Source organism: Lepidochelys kempii, chromosome 12 (genome assembly GCF_965140285.1).
Source record: "Lepidochelys kempii isolate rLepKem1 chromosome 12, rLepKem1.hap1, whole genome shotgun sequence".
NCBI lineage: Eukaryota > Metazoa > Chordata > Testudines > Cheloniidae > Lepidochelys > Lepidochelys kempii.
Genome location: NC_136391.1, coordinates 24,639,198 through 24,665,708, shown reverse-complemented (window position 1 = coordinate 24,665,708; position 26,511 = coordinate 24,639,198). Strand labels below are relative to the sequence as shown.

The following is a 26,511-nucleotide window of genomic DNA, read 5'->3' as shown; positions in this document are numbered from 1 at the left end:
TTTCATCTTCCCCTCCAGCGTGGTGTTAATACTGATAGTGGAAACATCTCAAGGGAAGCTTCATTTGAAGGAATCAGCCAGTAAGTGACTATTGAGGTGGTTTTTATACATTAATTAAATTGTTGGATAATTATTAATAATGTTATGCTGGTTTTATATTTCAAATTAAATGACTGTGACTTTTGCTCATGACAAATTATAAAATGTTAATACATAAACAAGAGATTCTATGAGCTACCCTTCATTGAAATCTAGAGATTTGATTTGCACTCTAATGACTTAAGGGTATGTCTACACAGAAATTAGCCATCCATGGCTGGCCTTTGCCAGCTGACTCAGGCTCTGGGGCTATGGGGCTGTTTCATTGCTAGGTTGATTTCTGGGCTCGGGCTGGAGCCTGAGCTTTGGACCCTTGGGCTCCAGCCCAAGCCCAGAAGTCTACCTAGCAATGAAACAGCCCTGCAGCCCAAGCCCTGCGAGCCTGAGTTCGCTGGCACAGGTGAGCCATGGGTGTCTAGTTCCTGTATAGACAAATACTTAGTTTTCCATTTATTTGGTTGTTTGGAAATCTCTTTCAATCTGTGTTAGCAACAGCAGAGATATGTACATATGTTTCTTTTTATATTACTTGTACATTAAAGAAAAAACACTTAAATTCCTTGGCAGTGAATATTTGGATTTTACAATATGTGAAAAACAAACTTCAAATAACTTCTACTGTATGACTACCATACGTTATCCTCTTATGTACAATACTTTGTCTGTTAAGGATTCTGGAATGTCCACTCTTCTAAAAAGACACTGTGTAATATTTCTGCATAGAAGTGACCTTTTGAGGGCAATCCATACACTTTCAGATTTAATTCCTTTAAAAAAAGTTTGCTGCCAATGAAAAAGTGCTCCTAGATACAATTGTGTGAAATGGTAGTGAGCAAGGATAACAATTGCTTATTTCCTAGAGCAATCCTACATGATATAGCGTAGACTTATGCTATAATATGAAGAAGATGGTCAGAATTTTTAATCAAATGCAATAGTCTGCTATAAATTTTGATATCCTGAGATTTGATCGTCATCCATTTGGCTGAAAAATGGGGAGGGGTGGTGAACACTGTCTGGAAGCCTATTAAAATTAATGCTGTCTCAGAGATAATGAGTGGGTGGCCTTTTTATGATCCCTGACTCTAAGTCAGCCTGTTGTATTTTCCTCCATTCACCTCTGTGTCCACAGCAGATAACACTGTTCATGATAATACTGCATAGAATTTGTGGCTGTTGCCTGTAATTCTAGACACTCATTTTGCCAGGTCACATGGGATAACCTCTCCTCTGTGTCAAATAATGAGATTTGAAATCTGATTTCTTAATTACTTTTGTTCTCTTCTATAACCTGACTGGAAACTTAACCAGTCTGTCACAATTAAGGACACTGGAATAATGGGAACCAAAAATTAAAGATTCTGTAGCTTTCAGAATCTTTCTGTGGAAAAAAATGTAGACTATGACACTATTTTTGAGACTTTCTGCTCTTTCAGTTGTTACACCAGTGTTCTATTCTGATGTGTCCGTCTCCTATTGCTTTCTTAGGCATCTTTGCCCCAAATTATCACAGTACAACCGAAAGAAAAGGTGCTGCTCTTCTGTCCACTTCCTTGAAATTTTAATCTGAAAACCTATTTGGAGATCATGTTTATTTTAAATAACTTCTAGATCTTTTGTGTGGGAAACTATAAAATGTAACGTATGTAATATATACAAATATTTCTTTTATGTGACCTGTATTTCTCTATAGATTAATTCAAATAAATGTTATAGTAGCTGTGACGTAACATGGTGATCCAAATTGGGTTGTGACAGCTAAAGTTGTGGGGGTGATTTTTTTTTCCCCCTTCCAAAACTCATGAAGCTTACACCAAAATAGACAGGAGGTGTGGAGTGACATCTCTACTAAATGTACCATACATCATTTACGTTGGAGGTATTCCGCATGTAAAGATGCATCTATCTCCCTTTTTTTAGAAATATGTCACATTTAAGATACTGGATGGAAAAAAAAAATACCAACAGTGCTTGTGTCTTAAACTGTGAAACAGCCAGCTAAACGAGCCGCGTCTCTTCTCTTACATGCCTATAAATCTATAAAGTAGCTGCACAATTTCTTAACCTTTAGGAGTATGGCTCTTTTATTGTTGAAGTACTCTAGACCTGAACTTCAGTATATTACTTTTTATAACTGTTTCTTCAGTCCGCTCACAAATTTCTGAAGAAAGCAATTACAGTAGTAATTTTGGCCTTGTCTCTTGTTTTAATCCTATACAAGTTCCTTCCTGTTAGAACTGTTGGAAATTTTCCGATAGAATGCTTTTCCATCAGAAAAGACCAGTTAGTTGAAAGTGAACAATTCATGGAAATTTCGCTGTTGTTGAATCTTCAGATGAAAGCCACCCATTGGAAGCCTGCCTGGTTTCCTGCCAGTTCACTTGCCTGGTTCCTAGGCAGCCTGCCATGGTTCTGGGGCAGCTCCACCATGCAGACTGCCCCAGAACTCGGAACCCCAGAGCTTGCAGATTCCTGGACCAGCTGGCTCCTTGGGCTGTCTGATTTCCTGCAGCCTGCGGAACCAGCTAGTCTGGGAGCCTGGCAGATTTGGGGGTTCTCAGTGTCTAGTTACCCAGCTCCTCAGAAGGAAGCCTGGAAATCCTGGGGACAGTCAGTGTTTCTAGGCTCCCTGCTGCAGACCTGGAAGTCCTAGGACAGGCAACTAAGGTCTGTAGCTGCAGGGCAGTCCCACCATGTGGACTGCTAGAGGGTCAAGGGATCCCAGGGTTTCCAGATTTCTGGGGCAGCTGGTTCTCCGAACTGCCTGATTCCTGCAGCCTACCAAGCCACCTCCCCGAGACTCAGGAAGACTCAGCACTGGCAGCTCTGTGTCTAGTCTCCCAGTTCCACAGCAGGGATCCTGGAAGGCCTGAGAGCCCCAACTCAGAGGGGTTCCAGGGGTCCATGGCAGCAGGGCAGCTGGCCCTGGAGTCTGGAAGCCTTGGGTTTTCTGGGCCCAGGGGATTTTCGTGAGAGGGCTACCCTAGAGCTGTAGACCCTGGAAGTCCAGGCATCTGCTGACTGAAATTGATATGATTCTTATCAATGTTACAGATGCCCACTACAGAATAGCAACTGTGAGTGAAACTGACAAGAATCATACCCATTTCAGCCAGCAGCTACTGGAGTCCTAAGGACTCTATTTCATTTTGGAAAACACTGTATGTAGATGTTTTAGAAACACCCATTTTACAGATTTCCATTTTGTTGGAAAATTTTAAATACAATATCTTTTAATTGCAAATTGGAACAAAACCAAACATTAAAATGCTGAAATTTCCCACAGTAAGGAAATTCTGAGTTTTGATCAACTCTACTTCCTGGGCATTAGGCCTGTAATAGTATAAGCTAAGTGCTATAAATTATCATAACTCTCTTCCAAATTTGGTGATTTAGCAGACTATGTTCTTTAGCTTACCACTGCAGTTCTGTGTTAAATAGCTTCACGGGTATCTTCTGTAAACTTAATAAATCTGCATGATGGTAGACCCAGATAAAGTGTTTTCAGCTCATTTGTTAACTACATAAAAGGTAAAACAGCATGGAGGGTTCCTTTAAGAAAACCTGCAGATATGACCTGCTTACTACACTACATACTAATCAATATATTAATTTAAAGAGCACCCTAGATTTTAATCAGTTATAATTAGGATGTATTGTAGGTCATTGGATAATATAACAGGAGGTTCTAATTCCTTACCATACTATCTTTCTTGCTACACCAATAGAATTATTTGTAGATGCCAGTAGTCTTATAAATATATATCCTGTCCCAAAATAATAGTAATATAAAAACTGGTAGAGAGTGGAGAAAGCTGTTGCAACACTCATTTCTCTTTTAACTCTCCAAACAGTGACTCCTTGAGAATTTCCCTAACACATTCTATATGTATCTTGTCTTGTTCCTTATTAACTCCATTTATTTATTTAGGCTGTATGAGCTATATACACTAAACGCCTCATATGTTTTCAGTTTTCTCCATGACACATTTTATTTTATTTTTTTATATGTGCTCATGGTTAACACGCAAGGTGTCGGGTTTTTCATCTGTTGTACTTCAGAGTTAGGTTTACAAACTAAATCATTCTGTTTGGAAAGTTCACACATTCTTCACAGAAAGCAAATGGCAGGGACTACATTTTTACCAATCCTCAAGCTAGCTTCTGACAGTCTTGTTTTCTAAACTGCATGTGTGTAAAAATACATGTCCACTTGCTGTTGCCTAACTTGGGTGTGTAAATCCTACATTTACATATGTAAATGGAATATTGGGCATGCATTTGCTTGTATGCAGGTTAGAAAACAATTTGCCCCAACCTCCCCTCCCCCAATAGATAAAGTGAGGGTTTGCTCATGCAGATAATATACATGCAATCTTGTGAGCACAAAATTAAGCTCCTTCCAATTTTTTCCCCTCAAAACAGAATACATACTTGGGGTGCTGCCTTCTAGAATTAATAGCATTATGAAGAAGTGTTACCAGATCTGCCCGTTACTTTGGGATACGCTCATTTGTTAGGGTTACTCTTCTGGGGAGTGGGTTTCTGTAATTCTATCAATGTACTGCTTGTATCACTTGTGTTTTCATACAGAGCGCTACCTCTCCCTTCTGCAAGTTCCCTCCCAATGGAGCTATCCTGCAGGACCTAGGTTCCACCAGGCTGGGGTCCTCCAGCCCCAGAATCAGATGAACAGACACACGTATTAACAGAGCACCGGGTCAATCAGCACTCCCAAGCTGACCCCTTATATGTCCCTGGACTCAGCAAGCTGGGTCGAGCAGTACTTCAGGCTGCCACCCTCCTATGCCACAGGTTCAGCACACCCCTAGCCCCACTTTCATGGTACAATTGTTCTGGTAGTAACCCACTTGATGAACAAACCCCACAGGATTTTTGGATGCTACTGGGATCTTTAGCTTTGGTAAGAGGAGCATTGCTGCAGAGCAAATGGGGAAGCCAAAACATAAAAGAGAGAGAGAGGGAGGGAGGGAAGCAACCAGCTTAACCACAAAAGTTATTTATTGCCAGGTAATAGCCATACAAGGAGAGCCAAACAAACAAAACAGTTACAATATTAAATCTAGCTTAAATTTGATTACAAAAGTCAGGTTTAGAAAACTACACCTGATCACACAAGTCAGGGTTAGAAAGGTATACCTAGAGTAGAAAGAAAAACAGAGAGAGAGAGTTGGGTTCTCACCACACTGTGAAGCTTGAACCGGTTGGGGTTCCCAGGTGGTGGTGGTAATTGAGGGTCTGGAGTGCTGTAGACAGGCAGGGCCCCCAGCACAATTAGTCAGGAGAAGTAGTAGTCCCAGTGGAACTGATACAGATTTTGGATCCAGGCATCAGAACACTTACTTGAGTGTGGGTAGGTTTTTTTGTAGGGAAACAACAGTGGTTCAAGGGAGAACACTAGATTTGTTTATGGGTAAACTGCTGGCTCAAGGGAGTATACCAGAGTTGTTTTGTTCAGGCTAGACAATAGGAACTTATCATTCCTGGCTATGGGCAGTGTTCCTTCGCGGGAGCTCACAATGCAATTTTGGATACCAGTAAAGGATTTATGATGAAAATTGGCCTGATAACTACTGAACTGGGTGTGTGCAGGCATGGGTTCATTAACATCTGGAGCAGAGATCCCCCATCATGCAATGCTTCCCCGCTTTTCTGGTCCCAGAGTTCATTGCAGTTCTTGCCTTGGAATCTCTGTTCTCCATTCTGTATGCTAATGGAGATGACTCCCTGTCCCATCTCTGATGCAAATGAGGCTAGGGGAGTTGCCTTAATCCTGTCACCCTTGTCCGGAGGGGTTTAGGTGTGTCTCACACTGCCTTTTCATTGCTTTTTGTAAGTCTTTCTTCTGATCAGTTTTGGTTCAAGCAGAGGCTGCGGAGGGTCTTTGTGAGTCAGACAGGCTTGATACTGCACCCTGGTTCCCCGAGAACACAGGGCTGACAGGTCACAGAAGGTCTCTTATGAATACTTTGTTTCTGTGTATAATCAAAATCTTGTTGCTATGCTAAGTTACTTCAGGCCTGCTCTAATCCAGAGGCCAAAATAAGCAAACTTTCTACTAGAGTTGATCTTGTACTGTATGTTCTCCAAGAGTATGTGGACTCTGTACAATTGGGTGGAGTGATGTGTCTGAGATAGGAACTAAAGACCTCTCTATATATGTATAATTTAAAAAGTCTTAGACCTCAAGGCAATTCTTCCCAGGAATACCATACCCAGGCTGTTTTGAAGCAATAGGATTCCTTATCTGTCTTAGGTAATGAAAGGTTGCTTTCTGTTGCAGTGTGTATAACTGTGTGGAGTTGCTACTACTGAGTAGTGCTCCAGAAACATTCCATTACTAGTCTATATTGAAGTAGGAATCTACCCCATTTGGCATATGGCTTGTATCCTTTTACTCTTTGCATAGTGTGTGTCCTGGAGCACTCAAGGGGTCTAAATAATTGTTTATCACTCCCTTCCCTGCTTATGGTAATTACATCTCCTGTTTACTTCCATAGGACAACATCTGTACCTTTTCAGGAGAGACTTCTAGCTATTTGGTAGGCAGGTCTCTCTGTTTGAGAACTCCGATTAAACTCCTTCTTCTACAACCATAGGCACAAAGATACTTTTTTTTATTGCTTCGGACAGATGTGAGTAATGCTTTTCAGACTCTCTCCCTCATTCCTCCCCACCCCATATAAAAGATTATTCACTGATTTTTGTTGAATATGCTGGAGATTTACTGCATCTTGCCTCTTTTGACAGATTTCATGCCCTCAGCTCTTAAACCACTTGGCATTGTACTTTTTCCCTTTATCTCCCTAATTTGTAGTTGTATCTTCTCAAGAGACTGTCAGTTCTGTCCATACAAGTTGCTTAATTTCTTTGACCACAATAGAGAGTCTTGCTATTAAGTGCTGCTAACTAATTGAACTGTGGGGGAAAAGATCTTCCAAATGAAATCTGCTGTATTTGTAATTTCTTGTAACTGTAAAAAATATTTCTGTGCATTACTTTGATTTCTTTTGTAATAAACTTGAAACACCTTTAATTTTTTACCCAAGTTCTTATATCTCCAACTCTTTGCTTTATTAAAATGCTTGCCTATATGTTTACATGAATTGTGATGTCTTTAAATATGACTCGAGCTGGACTGTTTGACAGAACCTATACTCTCCCTCACATAAATAGTATGCAGTCTTTTTAGCTCTTGCTATTCATAGGTTATCTAGACTTTCTGGGCTATTTATGAAGATGTATGTTGTTCCCATATTCTTGATTGTCTCAATATTTTAGAGGCCTGGTGAAGATGAATTTGCTTTTCAGGACCCCTTCTTGTTTTACTTCGTTCCATTTGTGTGTTGTCTTCCATGTTTGCTGTGCTCCAGTGTTTTTTTGCTATGGATAATATTAGAAATAATATCACTTCGTAAAGCAGTTAAATCTTGTTCTCTATTTTCAGGATGTTCATCTGCTCCTGACAGAAGCTGCCTCTTACTTGTCCTAATAATGTTGCTTCCTTGCGTCACTTTTTCAACGTTTGGAATGTCTCCTTGAACATTAAATATCTTAGCTATTTTATTAATTTCCCACTTCAGAGCAATTACCGTGTCTCCATTTTGATCCCTGGGTTATTTCTACCTTGGCTGAAAGGCCAACCTTAGATTGCCTTTGTCTTGCCAGTGATGAGCAGGTTCACTTTTATGTATCTGCAGAAATGAACCTCTAATAATGATTCACATTACCATTTCCTATAGTATAGCCATCACTTGTTCTCCTGTTTAACTTCAGACTGTACATTTTGAAGAACTAAAAAGCAGTTGGTATGTTAGCTGCAACTTGTAAAAGTACAGAATTGTTTGTCTTTGTAAATGTTTCTGTTCACTAATGAATACTCATGTGCGGTATCATAGTCCTCCATAGGGAGAAAAGTGTTTTTTAAATTGTTTACAGTAGGAGACTGCTTAGGAAACCTGGTTCCTGTTCATGCTTCCGAAACTTGCTTGATTTTTAACCTTGGACAGGTAACATAGCCTCTGCCTGTTTTCTCATCTGTAAAATAGGCACAGTGATTTACCTGCCTCACATGACTGTAATGAAACATAATGCTTGTAAAATGCTTTCTTATCTTGAGTATAAGCACTATAAAATAATACAGCTCAAACATCAGATTATGTTCATACAAACTACAGTGCTGTGGTTTAATTTAAAAAGGCATTGAATTAATCTTTTTTACTTACAAGACATATTGAAGTGTGATTTTTTTTTCAAAATTGTTTGATGTAAGAGATTCAGACATCTCCTTAAAAATTGTTGGAATGTTTGGTGCTTTCAGAATGTCACCTGTTGGTCTGACAGAGCAAGACTGACCTTTAGATTACTCTGCAAGGTTCCTCTCTCTGATGCAGGCCTAGTACATTTTTAGGAAGGGTTTGACATTTCATAATAGAGGGAGGGAGATTTGGTCTTGTGTCTTTAATTGATACGCTGACAAGTGTAAGATTTCTATAGTTTTTTTTATCATACATGCATGAAGAGTTTCTGATCAGCGTATTTTGTAAGCAGGAAAAGCATTTACAGTGGCTGCTTACTCAGGATACGTAGACTGACTTTTTGGAAATGCATGAAATTGCCATGTTTATTAAAGAACTGGGCACAAAATTAATTCTGTTTGGACATGCAGTTAAATATAATATATCTTAGCTGTGTTGATTAATTGGGGATATTAACACGTGTTACAGATTGTATAGCCACAGCAAAATGTCAGTTTTCCTTCTCCCTCCAGTCCATGTGTCAGATTTTCCAAGTGTTGTCAATTTGCAAATTGCAGTGAGATTTAAAATTGGATTGGTTTATATGATCCTCTTAGCAGAAGGACAGCCGGGGGTTCATTTTTTTAGAGTATAATTGTTTGCTATCAAGTATAATCTAAACTTTTTAGAAGAATAAACTGGAATATTTATGTAATACTTTATATAAAATATTTTTGCTTCTCTGCTATTTGTGCATCCATATTAATGACTACATGTTCTTCCCCTTAGGGAAGTACCTTTACAGTGTAGTTTGTTCAGCTCCCTTATTGCTAATTAAAGTGAAGTATAATTTGAGTAATTAGTACGGGCGCCCTTGCAGTCATAAGTAGGGATAGCCTGCAGCCGTACTGCTTGTGTTGTGAGCCTGTCAGCATTAACAAAGGATTGAGCCAGGTCATTTCTTAGCTGATAGATTTCCAAGGATGAACTGTGTAGAATAGATGGTGCTGTTCCCTATGATTGAGCCAATTCCCCACCATTGTGTTCTAAGCTGCTATTCTGTACCTATCATTGTGGTATCTGCAACGCTATCTTTCAGGTCATGTCTACACTTAAAACGCTGCAGCAGTGTTGTAGCACTTTAATGAAGCTGCTCTACGCTGATGGGAGAGAGCTCTCTCGTTGGCGTAGTTAATCTGCCTCCTCAAGAGGCGATAGCTATGTTGGTGGGATAAGCTCTCTTGCCACCATAGCACTGTCTACATGGGGATGGGGGGGATGGGGGAAATAAGGAGGGATGGTTTGGTTGGTATAGCTACTGTTGCTCAGGAGTGTGGATTTTTCACACCCCTGAGTGACGTAGTTATACCAATATAGGTCTGTAGTGTAGACCAGACCTCAGATGAGAGATAAAACTGAAGTCCTGACTGTGACCTCTGGTCCCTTATTCATGCCATTCCTCTGTTTTCTGGCTTTTCCCACGTGCCTGCTGACCACAGCTGGTATTTAGGTGCCATATCTTAGGCAGTTGCCTCAACGTTGTGCTCTGGAATAGGTACTCTTCTCTACAAAGGTAGTGACTTCTGCAAATCTATTTAGTGACTCATCTGCCTCTGGCTTTTTTGTTCTCTCAGTCCTAAGTAGATCTTCTGAAAGAGGCTTATATTTCTTTTTGTTTCATTCAGTCCTTTGCATTTGGCTGCCTTTTTTGAGTTTGATCTCTTGTTTGGTTGGTTTGAGTAATTTTGCATCCTTGTATCTTTTGTTATGGTTATAAATTTAATAAGACAACCTCCGATTCACAGGAGAGCCAGTATGTTGGCTAACTAGATATGTATTTTCATCTTTCCTAGGTGCTTGCCTTCCCTGTCCTTTATGGTCTCTTAACCTTTCCCCTCAGAAATTGGGCTTTTTTTTTCTACTCATGTCATTGGCTGTTTTGTACTTGTCCATTAGAGAGACAAAGGTGGATGAGGTAATATCTTTTATTGGACCAACTTCTGTTGGTGAGAGAGACAAGCTGGGGCCAAACCTGAAGAAGATCTCTGTGTAGCTCAAAAGTTTGTCTCTTTCATGAACAGAAATTGATCCAATAAAAGATATTACTTCACCCACCTTGTCTCTATAATATCCTGGGACCAACATGGCTGCAGCGCTGTATTTGTCTCTGAAAGTTTAAATAGAGCTGCTAGTGCAACTTTCTGCCTTGTTACAATATCTCTTTGTGCTATTTTTCTTCATCAGTCTGCTCTGAGTTTGCATTTCATTTGTTGTATTGATGTCACTTATGTCATTTTCAGCTTATATCCTTTCATATCTTGTTTCCTTTAATCTCTCTTTAGGGGCATGGTGGAATACTCTTCAGCCAGAGATGGAATTCAATCTTTTGTTCATTGAACCTCTCTATATTAACTTTATTACCTTGTTCATCTGTTTTTCTCTGTGTACATTTGTGTTTAACTGGCTCTTGCATCCCATGATTACTTCTGTATAGAACTACTTTAACAGCAGTTACTGGGATGATGTTCAGATGTTGTTCTTGAAGAAAATAAAACTAGACTCTTTCATGTTTCCAAGTGACCAGTTGTTTTCCATAATGATGCAGAATGCTGAATTGTGGTTTTCATGTTGTGGGGGTGTTGTGGGGGTGTCTAAATGAAGACCCTTAATATTGAATATGGTGCAACATGTAGTTGTATTTGTTGAAGTCTGAGATAAGTTGGCATTTTCTGTCTCATGCTCTTGAAGTAGGAATACAAAGCCCCTGACCCTCACATTTTTAGATTGTATCGGTTCATGAGCACATGTAGAAATAGTTTTGTTTGTTGTATTCATAGATTGATAGGTTATTGCTCTGCCATCTGAACCTCCAGACATTTAAAGGAACTAATCCCTTAAAAATTGGGTTTGTGCTTTTTTGGTGCCGTATGATATATATATAAAGAAGTCCTGAAAGGCGCGCGTGCGCACTTTTTTTTTTTTTTTTTTTTAAATACTGTGGAAATGGTAAGAGGAACCTCTAGTCTGTTTTCCCTAGCTTCACTGAAAGGTCTATTGGGGTGGGACATCCCGGGGCATTTTTACTGTGAGCTCTCAAACGCTAATTGAAGAGCTCATGGCACGGGATTGTCCTTTTATTCAAAATGTTTAGTAGTCATTGAAATGAAGTGTTAACAACAAAAACAAAATCCCTTCTCCCTGCTTAATGTCTCAACCTTTACTCTGCTGGCTCTTGTAATATGAAATGACAACAACTGCTCTAGTTATCAGTCTTTGACAAGATGTAAATGTCTAATATAGGAAACAAAGAGAGCCCCTCCTTCCACAGTGTCTTGAGAGGTGGTTGTGGGGAGTTGGAACCTTCACATTCCCTTTATGCATCACAGAGAAGCACAAAGAGGACACATCCTTTTTTATTTTTTCTCTGTGCAGTTCACCTTTGACAAGTTTGTTTAAATATTATTTGATTTCCCCAAGGTTTGAAACTGCTAAAGAACTTTAGGGATGAACATGAAACATTCACCATTTTAATTTTAGTCAAGTGTATTTGAGGGATAAAAATGGAAAATTATATTTTACCTATTTATAAAAAAATCTCACTCCTAGATAGGGACAACTAGCATGTATGCCCTCTGAGCCTGATCTTGAAAATGCTTTAACATGGGTTTAAATGTATACATATGATTAATCCCATTGACTTCAATGGGACTACTGACATGGGTAAAGATAAGCACATGCATTTGCAGGATTGGGAACCTAAATACGTTTTTAAAAATTATGATGCAGTACATTATTTGATAACTAAAACTGTACTAGTTATCATGTGCTCAGATGAGACACTATGTAAAATGCATTTTGGTATTGTGTTTAAAAAATTCTGGCATCCACAATTCATAGTATTGCTAGTTTTTAATTCTGGTGTGTTGTTGGGTTTTTTTTGTTAGATTTAATGTGAACAATAAAATTCTTCATCCTGAAATTGCGGAATGGTAAGTAGTTTATAACCTTTCTTTTCCTACGCCTTTTTTTGTAACTTGTTTATTTTATTACTTCTCCCAGCAGAATCTGGTAAATTCCTTATTGCATGTTTTACAGTAGACATTCCAACAGAAGCCTCTCCCTTTACTGTTTGACATTTTTTTATTCTTATGTTTCATGCTGGGAATGAAAATAACATGCAAAGATTTAGTTTTTACTTTCTTTTAAAAATCAACATTCTGTAACACCATAAGGAACAGAGAAGTTAAGTAACATTTAAAAGGTCTAGGCATTACTACAATGAATACCAAAGGAACTATTAATTTAAAACTTGATATAAGGGGTGCCATTTTATAAACATTGTTTTTACTTCCTTTAAGGTTTATTTTAATAGCATTAATTCTGATGAATTATTTTATTGTTCATATATATATCATATGTAATTCTAGAGGAACTCCATAGCAATCTATGTATATGTTAACACCAACCTAAGATAAACCAAATTATAAGGTGCCATAGAACATTAATGTTAATATTGCTTAATTTGTTACAATATTAGTTACAACACTTTGTAATATACGTAAGTTATAGTAACATACTATTTTGTCTTAGAAAGCTTTTGCGTTTTGGTACCCACGATTCCTCCATTTTAACAGTATCATTAATGTTGTCTTAACAACCGTTTTATAACTAAGGCTTTCTAGTTTTTCATTTAGCAAATTAACTGAAGAGACAGCAGAGTGGATTTTTGCTAATTAAATTGGTTTTTAACTAAGCATTTTAAATGTATTAGCGTGGAGCTGAGAAAACAAAACCTTACTTATGACAGATAAGCTACTTGTTTTTCAGAACCTTTAAAAAATAAACAGGAAAAATACATACTGCATCCTACTATTGCAGCTTAATATATTACAGGCTACTATACATTACTCTTATTAATAACTTGTGTTAATAATAAACATTACTCTAGTATGAATAATCTTCTGTACAGTAGTCCATGTACTGAAAAGAAGTGTGAAGTTGAAATTTGTCTTGAAGGCACCTGATTATTAACATATCAGAGTAATGGAAGCTTAATAAGCCAGATTCTTTGTTCTGTTGCATATTCATTTCACTACTTTGGTAGTGTAATAATGTTTTAAAAGAAAAAAAAGAACACTTTTTAGATAAAATAAAGCTGTATTAGAGTCATCAGTATGAGATGGAGATGTGCAGTAGCTGAGTTCCTCTTCTGCAGTTCCCGCACAATTTAGGAGAGGGAAAGTCTCTTAGTGCAGAAACCTGTGACAGCCGCATAAACATTTAGAGTATGGACTTATTTATATATATATATATATATATATATATATATATATATATATATATATATATATATATATATATACACACAGAAGAAGGAAGTTCCCATGCAGAAGCTTTAATAATTTAGAGTCAAGGTTTCTGAATTAGGTGCTTGATCTTGCAAGGTGCTAAACTCTCTATGAAATGCATAGAACACATTGGTAGTCACTGTGAAATCAATGGAGCTACTCAAATACTCAAAATTAAACACAAGCTTAAGTGCCTTGTCATGATATAGACCAGTTCAGTGTGTATATCACTAATAGTTATGGCCCAAGATATACGTATTAATGAAGTTTAGGTTGAAAGAGTTCGTTATACATTTCAAAAAACTTCTTATAAATTGTTGCTTTTAATTTTCCCCCTCATTTTTCTGGTATTAAAAAAAGCTACAATCCATCCCCTGTTCCCCTTATCAAAGTAACATCTTGTTTAAAAAAATATTAAAGTTAAGTGTTGCCCAAGAGTGGGGCTGAACCCATGAGTTCTATATGAACTAGCATTGTCCTAATCCCTGGTTTCACACTGGTATATTGACCTGGGGTTGAACCTGGAGATTCAGGTAGTCACTGTTATACCTAGATTAGAGCAAACTGACTGGCTCTCATGATGTTAGTGTGACAGATATTGCAATCCCTTGTAATATTGTTGGGGACCATATTTTATTAAGTTTATGTATCATGGTGGTCCAAGGATTGTATGCAATGGGGGGGGGGTATCACAAGTCTTCCAGGAACCCAAAATAGTAGGGGGTGATTGAGGTGAATCACTTACGTTGCGAACATCTCCACAGAGATACCACCCCCTGAAGAGGCTTGCATATACTGGTTCAAACTGGGTTTTCCAGAGACCAACAGACCAAAAGAGGGCTTTTGATATAAAAAGGCTGGATTTAAATTTTCTCCTCCAGCAAATAGACAGGACCTTCAGTCAAAGGCGGGCCCCAACTCTTGTGGAAGGGTTGGAAGGACTTTTTCCCACTAGGACCCCATAAGACAGATGGGTGACTCCTGGTATATTTAAAGATGATGTGTTTAAATCTGTTCATTGTTTTTATTATGTTTCATCTGTAATGTTTTTTCCTTAAGAATAAATGTGCTTGTTTGTATGGTAATTTGTAACTACTGGCAATACGCTGTTCATAGCCCTCTGAGAGAAAGCCTTTAGCCAGACTGACTTAATGGGCGTATCACAGTGTAAACTGTGCAGACTTAAAGCCCCTGGTCAGAAGGACAATGAGCAGGTGATTTCAGAGACCTGAGACCTGACTGGGCATTCCCGGAGTGGGCAACAGAGGAGGGGATACAGGTGCAGTTACTCTGAAACTATGACAGCTAGCACTTCAGAATAAATGTCACAGACTGTTTGCGTGTGAGGCAGTCAGGGTTGGTATCATAGTACTGCAGTATTTCTTATATGAAGCAAGATTACTTCAAGCATTTTGAACGGGTACTTAGATAAGTCTACTATTAAACTCCTTTTCCATTTTCTTGTCCATGCAAATCTTGAGATTCAAAGATAATTTATAGGGTGAGAGAATTTATTTAGCAGTTCAGATAAACTTGACAGGTACTCCGTTAGCATGGCTGGAAGTTTAGAATAGAGTTGCTGAATATGTTTAGATAATGCTATGTTTTATATGTGGTCACTTTCTATTGCATACATTTTCTGATCCAGATGTCCTTTTATATATTGCTCCACCACTGATTTGTTCATCTTAATGCATGCAAAATTATGGAGGTGCTCTTGTAGCTCCTTAGTTAAAGTTGCATTGTGATTTCCACTTCAGGCAGATGCTAAATCCTTCAAAAATATATATTAGTCTCTCAGAAGCATTCAAAGTATCTCTGTTGCAACAAGATCAAGATCCTTGGATTTGGGGCATTGCACATGGGAAAGGAGGGAATCACTTAAAGGAGCCTTCTACAAATGGCTACCTTTGGAAATTTACAGGAAGGAGTCTCATGATTCTGTGGGTCACTAAAGAATGTCAACAGGTGGCTGTCTGAAAATTGGTACCCCCCTTCTGAGACCACAGCTCAACAGCATCAGATTGAGGCTACAGTATGTGCAGGAGGGAGAGTAAAGGTAGATGAGGGATGTGAGGTGGAAGTGTAGGGGAGGAAATCAGAAGGAAAGTCTGAATTGAACTTGAAGAGATTGGTGGAGCTAGCAGTGGTGCAGAAAGAATCTCCTTTGTACTATATTGTACTTGAAAGCTAGAGAAGAACTTTGGACCTCAATTCTTTCCCAATTTAAAAAATAGCACTTGGTATGCTTTCTCAGGGCACATAGCTCTTCAGAAAATTCTACTGTAGTTGTCAGAGTTCAGGTTTTGTGTTCAGGTGTAATTGTAAAGGTGGTGTGTTCTTCATAACTTGGAAGCAAGTGTTTTTTGGGGGGTAAGGAGTCTAGCTGTTTGGGTGATATGGGATATGCACCAAGACTGCCTTAATTAATGGTTTCCTTGGCTTTTTCAGTTTGTACCTAAGCAACATTAGCTGGAAAGTAATACATTTTTGGAATGAAGAATATATTTTTTTAGAATATCGAATAGTTCGGGTCAATTGTATACTACATTTCGTGATGGGTGCACAAAAAGTCTTCTCCTTAAAGTTGAATTGATTAATTTGAGTTGTATTTTTCCATTGACATATTTACCCTTTCACATTTTAGCAAAAGCTACAACATTTTGTTTTCCATTATATTTGTTGGAGAAATCCCATTTTGTCAAAATTGGCAACTAAAGGTTAAATGGCTGAGCCTTCTGAACCAACAATAAATGTGAACTAGAATCTCCCACTGTCCTCTAACACCCTACTGGGACAAGGGTTCAGTACTGACAAGAGTGTATGATAAATTATGGATCGGATGTCCCCGATACTCTTTAAGCCTTTGTTTTCAGAGTTTTCTAATTAAACTGATTTATCACGCAATTTGAAAGATGAAACATATAAAAAGAACTTGACCTGAAAACTGAATGTATTTTAAATTTTTTTTGCAGTTATTGCAGAAGTTTTGTTTTAGATTATTTACATATCCAATACAATTTAAAACATACATTTAAGTGCTTTATTTAAAACGCCAGTTTAAAAATATAAAACATATATGCTGGATATGTAGTATACTTTAAATATTGAACCCCCTCTTCTCCCCCTGAAAAACACAACCCAGACACTAAACCTGTTTGACCTCATATGTCAATCAGAATGAAGTTTTTCTACAATTGCACAACGGGCTATTGTCAGTCTATAGTCCCAGTGTCCTTAATGCTGATCTCCACATCAATCATTTTATTGAAATAGAAATAAAGTAATTGCAATGAAACATTGTCACTGGATAAATGTGTCCCAGTTGGAACATGACTAAAAGTCATCCCTTTGCCTGGGTATTTATCTGACAGAAGCAGCTCATTACTCATAGTCACTGTTCTATTTCATTGCTTTTCTTCTTTAATTGAATAGAATCAAGCACTAAAAATACCAATTGTTATATAATGTTTGCAATAATTTTGGTATTTTAATAACTTGTAGTATATCTTAGAGGGGTTATCTGAACAGTCGGGGAGAAGCATTTAGCCGGCACCAGGCCCCACCGGGCACTGTTCCCCCTCCCTGGTGCCCAAGAAGTGGCAAAAGAAGAAGAGTCCCTCGGCACCAGAAGGGAGAGGGGCTTTGGGCAAAGGACTTATGTCAGGCCACATGCCCACCCTGGAGCTTCACGATGGTATTGCTGCAGTCAGACCCCCAAGCCCAGCCATGGATCTGCTTCCGACTCCCAGGAGCGGCAGGGGACCCTGGCTTCTCCTAGGGCCTTCATTGCCCTGCATTGCCATTGCATCTGTGGCCGGCTAAAGAACAAGTAGGCCGGCCACAGATGCCACACCAGGTGTCAGACTCAGCTAAGACCTCAACATCCAAGGGCAAGCTGGTCATGGGGCCACCTCATTAAGGCAGGGGAGCGTCCTCGGTCCCCGATTGCAGGCGTGGCTCCTCATCGCCACAGTCTAGGACACTGCCTCCGCATCCTCAGAAGGCCCACATCCCTGATGCTGTGCTTTCCCCCTATGAGGCATGGGACACTGGACTCAAAGCACCAGTCCCCATACCCTCGGTACCAGCAAACTTCCCACTAGATGTCGCCATGGCGCAGATCACCATCGCCTAGATGGTCTCCTAGGCATCCGTCCCCACTAGTGCGGGATCGCTTCCAGTCACAGCACCGGTCTCCACCTCCCCGGTACCGCTCGTCAGGCAAACACTGATCCTCGCCCTCTTCTCACCAATTGCTGATGAGGATCAGTCAGCAGTCTAAGGACTCCACAGCTCCACCCTGGTCACCAGAGGGGCAATGGTCCAGGAGTTCGCTCCCTCTCCAAGCAAGGGTGAATCACCGCCAACCCACGAGACCAGTATGGCATCCGCAGTGGTGGCATGGCAGCAGGGACAGTGGTCTGACCAATGGCCATACTGGAATCTGTGGGGTGTGCCTGTAATGCTGGTCCCTTATTCCCACCTTTGCTCCCTGGTCGTCTTGGACAAACTGCCCCTGGCACCACCGGCACCGAAGTCGGAACACAGTGCCGAGTCCAACTCAGGGACAGCACAGCAGGCTCCAACGCCTAAGGAGCCATCCCTAGAGGAGGAAGGGGAACCGCCCCTTCCTCTGAGGTGTCTCCGGACGAAGCGGTAATGGTTCCCTCCCAAACTGGCAGTCCCCCTGACGACTTCAAGGAGCACAAGACCCTCCTTAAAAGGGTGAATACCAATTTAAACTTGGAGATTGAGGAGTCAGCAGAGGAGTCTGATGACCTCTTTAATGAGATATGTCATCCTCCATCCCAGCCTGGGTTGCGCTGCCTGTCCACCCAGGGGTCTTTAAGATTGCAAAATTGCTGTGGCAGACCCCCTCTTCCATTCTGCCTACTTCTAAAAAGGAGGGAAATAAGTACTACGTCCCTGCAAAGGGATCTGAATATCTGTACACGCACCCTCCAGCAGGGTCATTGGTCATGTCCACTGTTAACGAAAGGGACAGGCAGGAACAGGTGAGTGGCACGCCAAAAAGCAAAGATGCCAAGAGATTGGATTTATTTGGCAGGGAAATTTATTCAATGGCAATCCTTCCATTTTGGGTGTCTAACCACCAGCCCTGTTAGGCAGGTACAGTTTTAATCTATGGGACTCCCTTAGCAAATTCAGGGAGGCCCTCCCGCAGGACCGAGCCCAGATATTTGCCACTTTAGTGGAGGAAGGTGAAGCGGTAGGAAAAGGTGCCCTCCAGATGGCCTGGGACGCTACGGACTCAGCAGCCAAGGTTGTCGCCTCTGCAGTGGTAATGAGGTGCAGCTCTTGGTTACAGTCCTCTGGGTTATCCCAGGAGATGCAGACCACCATTCAGGACTTCCTGTTTGAGGGAGCAGGGCTCTTCTCTGTGCTCACGGACGCAAGGCTCCATGGCCTTTAACTTGGCCTGCCAAGCCTTCCTACCTCACATAAAAAGCAGGGTGGTACAGGTCCTGATGGACCGTACAGAGGCTATGTTCTATATCTACAAGCAAGGTGGAACCAGATCATCTGCCTTTTTGCCAAGAAGCCCTCAGGCTTTGGGACTTCTGTGTACAACACAACATACATCTCGTAGCCACACACCTCCCCGGGGCCAATTGCCTCAGCAGGACCTTCTCTTCTCACCATGAGTGGTCCTTCCATCCACAAGTTGTCAGCCTCGTCTTCCAGAGGTGGGGGACTCCCCAGGAGGACCTGTTCACATTCAGACAGAATAAGAAGTGCCATGTTTTCTGCTCGATTCAGGGGATTGACAGAGACTCACTGTCAGATGCTTTTCTGCTCCCAAAACAATGGTAGTCTTCTGCATCCGAACCTGACGGCGCTACACCTGGCGGCTTGGCTGCTGCGTGGTTAAATGTGGAGGAGCACGAGTGCTCGGCCGGTGTCTAATAGGTCCTGTTGGGCAGCAGAAAGCCCTCCACCAGATCAACTTACCTGACCAAATGGAAGCGGTTCGCTTGTTGGTCCTCAGATAAAGGCATTCGGCCCAAGCGGACCTCGCTGCAATTAATCCTGGACTACCTTCTGCATCTCAAGCTCCATGGCCTGTCCCTTTCATCTATTAAGGTCCTCTGGCTTCCTGTTCTCTCCTTCTCCTTTCCTGGAAAGTCACATTCTTGGTTGCAATAACATCTCTGAGTCTCTGAGATTAGGGCGCTTACCTCGGAACCACTCTTTACGGTCTTTTACAAAGACAATGTTCAGCTGTGACCATACCTGGCTTTCTTGCCACAGTTTCATTTGGGCCAGGACATTTACTTACATGTCTTTTTTCCATAGTCACATAATTGAAGAAAGAGACTAGGTTGCATTTCCTAGATGTTAGGAGAGCGCTAGCCTTCCACTTTGAAAGAACCAAGCCATTCCACAAGTCGATGCAATTGTCTGTCATGGTGGCTGACAAGATAAAAGGTTGTCCAGTATCTGTTCAAAGAATTTCTTCTTGGATCACTGCCTGCGTTCGCTGCTGCTGCGATCAGGCAAAGGTGCCCCCTCCTGCATTTGTAACCGCCCATTCAACCAGAGTGCAAGCCTCTGAGGCAGCTTTCCTACCCCAAGAGCCTATCTAGGACATCTGCAGGGCAGCTAACTGGTTGCCCGTCCACACATTCATGTCCCATTACACACTTACCCAGCAGGCCTCGGACGATGCTGGCTTCGGTAGAGCAGTGCTGCAAGCCACAAGACCGTGAATTCTGAGCCCACCTCTGAGGATACTGCTTGTGAGTCACCTAGAATGGAATGAACATGAGCAAGCACTTGAAGAAGAAAAAATGGTGACCTACCTTTTCATAACTGTTGTTCTTCAAGATGTGTTCTCATGTCTATTCCATTACCTGCCCTCCTGCCCCTTCTGTCAGAGTTGCTGGCAACAAGGAACTGAAAGGGCGTGGGACCAGCAGTGCCTAATATACCAGCACATGAGTGCAGCACTCAAGGGGGCGCCACAGCCGATTCTAGGGATACTGCTAGGCAAAAATTTCTGACGACTATGGATGTCAGTGCGCACACCTAAAATGAAATGGACATGAGCAACACATCTCGAAAAACAACAGTTATGAAAAGGTAGGTAACAATTTTTTACTCTCTTACTCAGCTTTAATTTTTTTTCATTGCTTTAATGAAAGTATTTCCATAGCATAGTAGTTTGCATTAATTCATTCTTCTAACTGAGTAATTATTATAAAATAAATTGTAACCTTAAACTCATAAAACCCAGTAAATTTAGATTTAGGGTTGTCCCAGATCTTTAATGCTGCTCCTTAGCATACTACTGGATATGGGAATTTTTATTGCAAGATTACATACTCCCTTATAATTATGGACTAATTTTTGAAGATACAATAAACAGCGTATGAAATATTTATATCAGATAATGCACATAAATAGGTTTGAAGAGTTAGAGTTTAAACTCTTTCTTTGAAGTTCTTAACACTTATTTGAACTGAATCCTAGAGAGAAAACTTAACTGACATAAATATAACACTATTGTGGAAAAAGTGGCTTTTGAAAATTAAATGTAGAACGTAACAGCAGAATTCTGAAAGGATCAAGGCAACTCAGTTCTGTGTGATTTTGTTGCTTATCTAGAGCCTCCATATATAGGCCAGTTGTAAATTCCTAGCACTTGCCCAAAATGCAAGACTTCAGATGAAGTGACCAAAGAGTGAGTTGCGCACACAGTTCAAAAAGATACATTTCTGCCATGGAAAGCAGCTAAGAGATTGACAAATGGATTTACATTAAATATAAATAGGATTGATATATTGCTTTGATTTTTTTACCCATATAGTTACTTTCCAAGGGACCCAGATCACTCGTACATTTTTGCACATACAAAGAGAAGCAAATAAATTAGAAAACAGGATGTTTATATGTCTCTGGAGACCAGAATACAGCATCTAAGGAATTCACAATTAAGTTATACCGTAGCCATGCTAATGACTTGTTTGGATCACTTCATTAATAGAGAGTAGGTTCTTGGTATGTTGGGCATGACAGTTTTGAAATTTAGCCAATTGAAAAGTTAAAATTAGTTTCAGGCACCACAGTGTTTCTATTTTAAAGTTTTTCTCTCCCCTATTGCTGTGTGAAAGACCCACAAAGAGGAGAAACTGCCTATGCAGAAAGTGCATATAAAAGCATAAAGTATATGTATGAGTGAATAGGGGCGATAGGGAAAAAATCTTTCTCTATTCTAGTTTTAGTAATTATAGGTTACATCTAACAGTAGCTTTTTTTAAAAAAAAAATCATACACGTGTGTGGAATTTTTTTAATTGACTGCTTTCAGTAATTTAGCTGTTAGTTTGAGGCTCAGTTTACATACCAACTATGTATATTCTGCAGTTGCATTAGCTTGAGCCAGTAAGCGATTTTTTCCCCATTCAAATATCAATGCAAGTATGCATATTTGGCCACAAGCTGTTTTTAATAGGATGCTTATGTGCATATATAGTACACAAATACAATATTTTCTTCTCCTTACTAAGGATAATTATCTTAAAAAGTATAAATATTAATAATTGAGAATAGTAGGACTTTCACCATTTGGCTTTTCTTGCAATGTGAAACTCACTGCTCTTTACAGAAAGCCAGAGAAACTGGACTTTGTGCAGGGAAATGACTACGGGCTTAGAGGAAGAGAAAGGAATATCGTGCACCCAAAGCCCACAAAGCAGGCTGAAACCCCTCCATGGTTGCTACCCTAATCTGCTGGTTGGAATATAGTCAGCTGTCCTTCTGCAATCCATACCTGGAGGTTTTGAGCCATGTAATCATAAATTTGGTAGCCTAACAACCCCATCTGAGGAAGTTTTTTGCGGTCTTTTATAGATCACCACTACCACCACCACTGTGGCTTGAGGTGCAGAGGCCTCTGGGCAGTTGCACTGCCTGCAACCTCCCCTCATGGCAATCAAAAGCAGCACTTGTGTAGTGCGGAGGGCCTTGTGATGGCTCTCCAAGTGAGTGGATATTTCCTTACAGTTGCAGTGTTTAAATACCTAGAAACAAGGGTGGCAAATGCCACAGAAATGCCTATAAATAAAACTAATGCTAAATATGATCTCCTTTATGCAAAAGACAACATAAAAGTTATCATGCAAAGCAGAACATAAAGTTTTAAATAAATGTCTTGACAATAAAGCTTTGTGATCTATTCTGGTAGAGTGGGCTTTAGTCCATACTGTTTGTATATGTAGTTGAGCAGTTAGTAATTTGTCAGGAGCTGATCGCAGTAGAGATTAGACATTAAACTATGAAATAAACTATTTGTGAGGCACCTACAGATTACAGATGTATACTGTATATTGAAAGCAATAAAAAGGCAGATCAAACAGGTCTTAAATTGTCCGACTAGCACCTTTGGTACTCCAAAGAACACTATCAGAAATCAATAAACTGTTACTCCCTCAATCTAACAAGAATATAGTTAAATTGCTATTCCATGTCCCTTCTCCAAAATAGAGCAATTAATCTCCTCATCTGTACTTGGAATGGGAATATTTTATACCATTCTAGAATTATTCTTCTGGTTTTTCATCCATTCTAAAACACTATTTTTGAATGTATCAGAGGGGTAGCCGTGTTAGTCTGGATCTGTAAAAGCTGCAAAGAGTCCGCTTATGCTCCAATACGTCTGTTAGTCTATAAGGTGCCACAGGACTCTTTGCTGCTATTTTTGAATGGTTTATGCCAGTGGTAAAATTCTCATTGTGCTTAGTAATTATTTTGTGTTATTTCCTAAGCTGTCAAGAAAAATCTAACCTATTCCCCTTTACCATGTTTCTGTTTATAATAGAATTTCAATCTGTATCAGCAGTTTTATGAAGGTGCCTTGATTGTCACCAATAAATATTATTTGTGAATGAAATGCACTATGTCCCGCCATCTCAAATAATTCTTGATTTGCAGTCAAATCTATGGAGAACTTCTCCTGTCACACACATGTTGGATGAATAAACAATTTCTGAGTTTCATTAAAGCAAGCCACGGGAGCACAAATATTTAGGCTTGGCAGAATTCAATTTTTAAAAAAATAATGTTGACAAATAAGGCTGATTATTTTTAAACATTTTTTAAGATTTTTATTGACTTAAATTTTCACAGTTTTGGATAATTGTTAGGAGGCAGGCAAGTATTTAATGACAGCAGACATTGAGATTTGAAAACTTAAAGCTTTATAACTCTTAAAACAGATATTTTCAACATATAAAATACACAAATTAAATATTCTTAAATCAATAAATTTTCATCGGTTTGTGTGTGTGTATGGTAAAACTGATATTTACCAACATTTATTGATTTAAAAATCTAATCCTTCCAAGCCTACAAATGTAGATACTGTTATTCCAAAATAGCATAAACACAGCAAGGTTAAAATAAAAAGGGTAAATGTGACAATTTCAGTACATTGTTGAATTATGATAATTTACAATCAATGCACGCTTAAGTTAAATTTGAAAACAAAACTTAAAGATGTCCACAAAACTCAATAGATATAGTTCTAATATGGGCAGTGCTCTCTGCTTTGACAGTATAAAAAATGCATTTTAGGGTTGCTTTTGAGATGAACATATGAATGGTGTGAAAACATGAAATCCTTAATGTGTAAAAAAGAATGCAGTTTTAATGGAAGAATATGCAATTACCTGCACAGTGTAGATCATATCAAAGTTACTTTTTTTTACTTGAAACATGCAATAAAAAGCACCATAGCCTGTAATTAAAAGTATATTTTTAACTAATCTCAAGAATTTTGAGTCATGAAACTCATAAGTGTATACACATACAATATTCTATACCAGAGTATTGCTTGGAAACAAGAACTCTGTCAGGAAACAAATACATAAAGAGAATGGGTAGAGTGGCCTTAGTTACTTTTTTCCTTTTGTTTTTGGGATCTCATATACTCTTTTATATCAAATGACCATCTTGTTTGTTTTTTCTTTGATGCACTGAAAATAAAAAGGAGTTTGGGTTGTGCTGCATACAAGCACATGGAGCCATGGGAAATTCCATTATGTAAAACAGTTTTGTATTGTGTTAAAAATAAATAAGGTGTAGAAATGTTCTGTTTGAAATAGTGTTTGAGACATAACTTAGAGAAAAGCAATTCATTTTTGTAGTTAATGTACACTGTTAGAAAATGTTGATTGGGCAAAATTTATGCTCAATATTATTAAAATAATGCAAGTCTGTTAAAATGCATGTGACTTCCTTTGCAAGCTTGCTGTGTTAATGACAAATTAATGCCAACAAAACATTTTCATCGAAAAATGTTCCTTATGTCCTGTTACTTATAATATCATTTCACTTTTGAAGCATATTTGGTCCAATTCTAACATAGGTTTATATTATTTCACTTGGTTATTTTTTTTGTTTGTTTTATTCTGTTGTTAGTCTGCTGACTTGCATGAAAAATGACTAACCTAACCTCATTCCTTGTATTCTTTTCTTTGAAGTCGGGTGATTAAGACAGACATGGAGTTGGAAGTTCTGCGGTACACCAATAAAATATCCAGTGAAGCTCATAAAGAGGTAATGGATCCTTTACTGTTAATAATTTTTGCTCTTAGTGTAACTGTAGTATTCAGAAAATGTTCCCATCAACCTGAATTGCTTAGTAATGAAATAATGGAAGAGTTGGATAGAAAGAGGAGGATAATAGCCCTCCTATTATAACCCTATAATACACCTTACATTGTCCTTGAGCTCACTGGCTCACTTATGATGTGGAGGAAATGAAGTTTTTGGGGGGCAGGAGGCTGGAGTGTCAGTGGATGGTGACTGTTTGCAATCTATGTAGTTACTATGTTCAGGTATACTCCCATGCACTTGTGGAGGAGGCAAACAGGTTTCTAGCCTGTTCCATTGTGAGGTCAGAATTTTGGAGGCTGTGCACAGTCTGCATAGTCCGGATTGCTTGTAGCCTGAGACAGTCAGCAGTTGCTCTTTGTGAGAGTTTTTCATTGCCTTTGGTAGAGAATATTGATCAGCTCAGCAGAGGATGAGCCCCTCATTGTTGAGACTGTCAGATTGGGATAGGGCAAATGCCCGCCCATGCTCGGTTGAATGTCAGGAGGAATTTTAGCTCAGACCCACTGTTTCAATTGAGGTCTTTGGGAGTGAGTCTGTCTCAGTTGCTAACTTCACATAACACTGGGCCAGCAGTAAGACTTTCAGTCAAAGGCCATAAGTTGTTGACATTTTTATACTATTATAGCATGTGAATTTCTTCTCTGAGGAGAGAAGTCAATGACAGACTCCAGTGAAGCCTGCCGCTACATGGTTGTCTGGTCTTAATTCTCCTCTGGGTTCTTAATTTAATTCACTTGCAGCCAGGAGTTTTAGCATAATGTTCCCCCTCTTGGAGCCTAATTTATTAAGTCCACACAAAATATACAGTTCTTTTGGCCCTTATAGTCTGAAACCCTTCTTTTGTCCTCATTTCCCTTACTTCCGAATTTCAAACTCCTCCCCTGTCTGCTGCCCAGTTCCCTCTGATTATCCCTGCTTTGGCCTCATAGCCTCTCTGAAGAGACTTTCTCATAGCTCTTTTCCTAGCCCCACTCCATGGGCCCAAACGTCTTTTGCCCTTGGGACACGGTCTCCAGAGTGCTCCTTTCTGGAATGCTCTTGACTCCTGGGAGACTTCCCTAGACCAGGGGTTCTCAACCTTTTTCCCCCCCCCCCCGAGGCAAGCCCCTTCTCTCCCCCCCAACATTCTATAAAAACTCCACAGCTCATGTGTGCCACCAGAAC

At 39.6% G+C, this 26,511-nt stretch overlaps 1 protein-coding gene across 4 annotated transcripts in view; it reads left to right on the top strand.

Moving 5' to 3' along the window:
* The window catches only part of PEPD (peptidase D), a 220,505-nt gene that overhangs the window by 42,016 nt on the left and 151,978 nt on the right, over window positions 1-26,511 (top strand). For 2 of the 4 annotated variants that reach the window (XM_073307881.1, XM_073307879.1), the window contains 3 exons: window positions 19-80; window positions 12,302-12,346; window positions 25,212-25,287. In XM_073307881.1, the coding sequence (XP_073163982.1) occupies window positions 19-80; window positions 12,302-12,346; window positions 25,212-25,287 (183 nt within the window). The remainder of the gene's footprint in view (window positions 1-18; window positions 81-12,301; window positions 12,347-25,211; window positions 25,288-26,511) is intronic. The other 2 variants (XM_073307882.1, XM_073307880.1) reach the window with 1 other exon arrangement.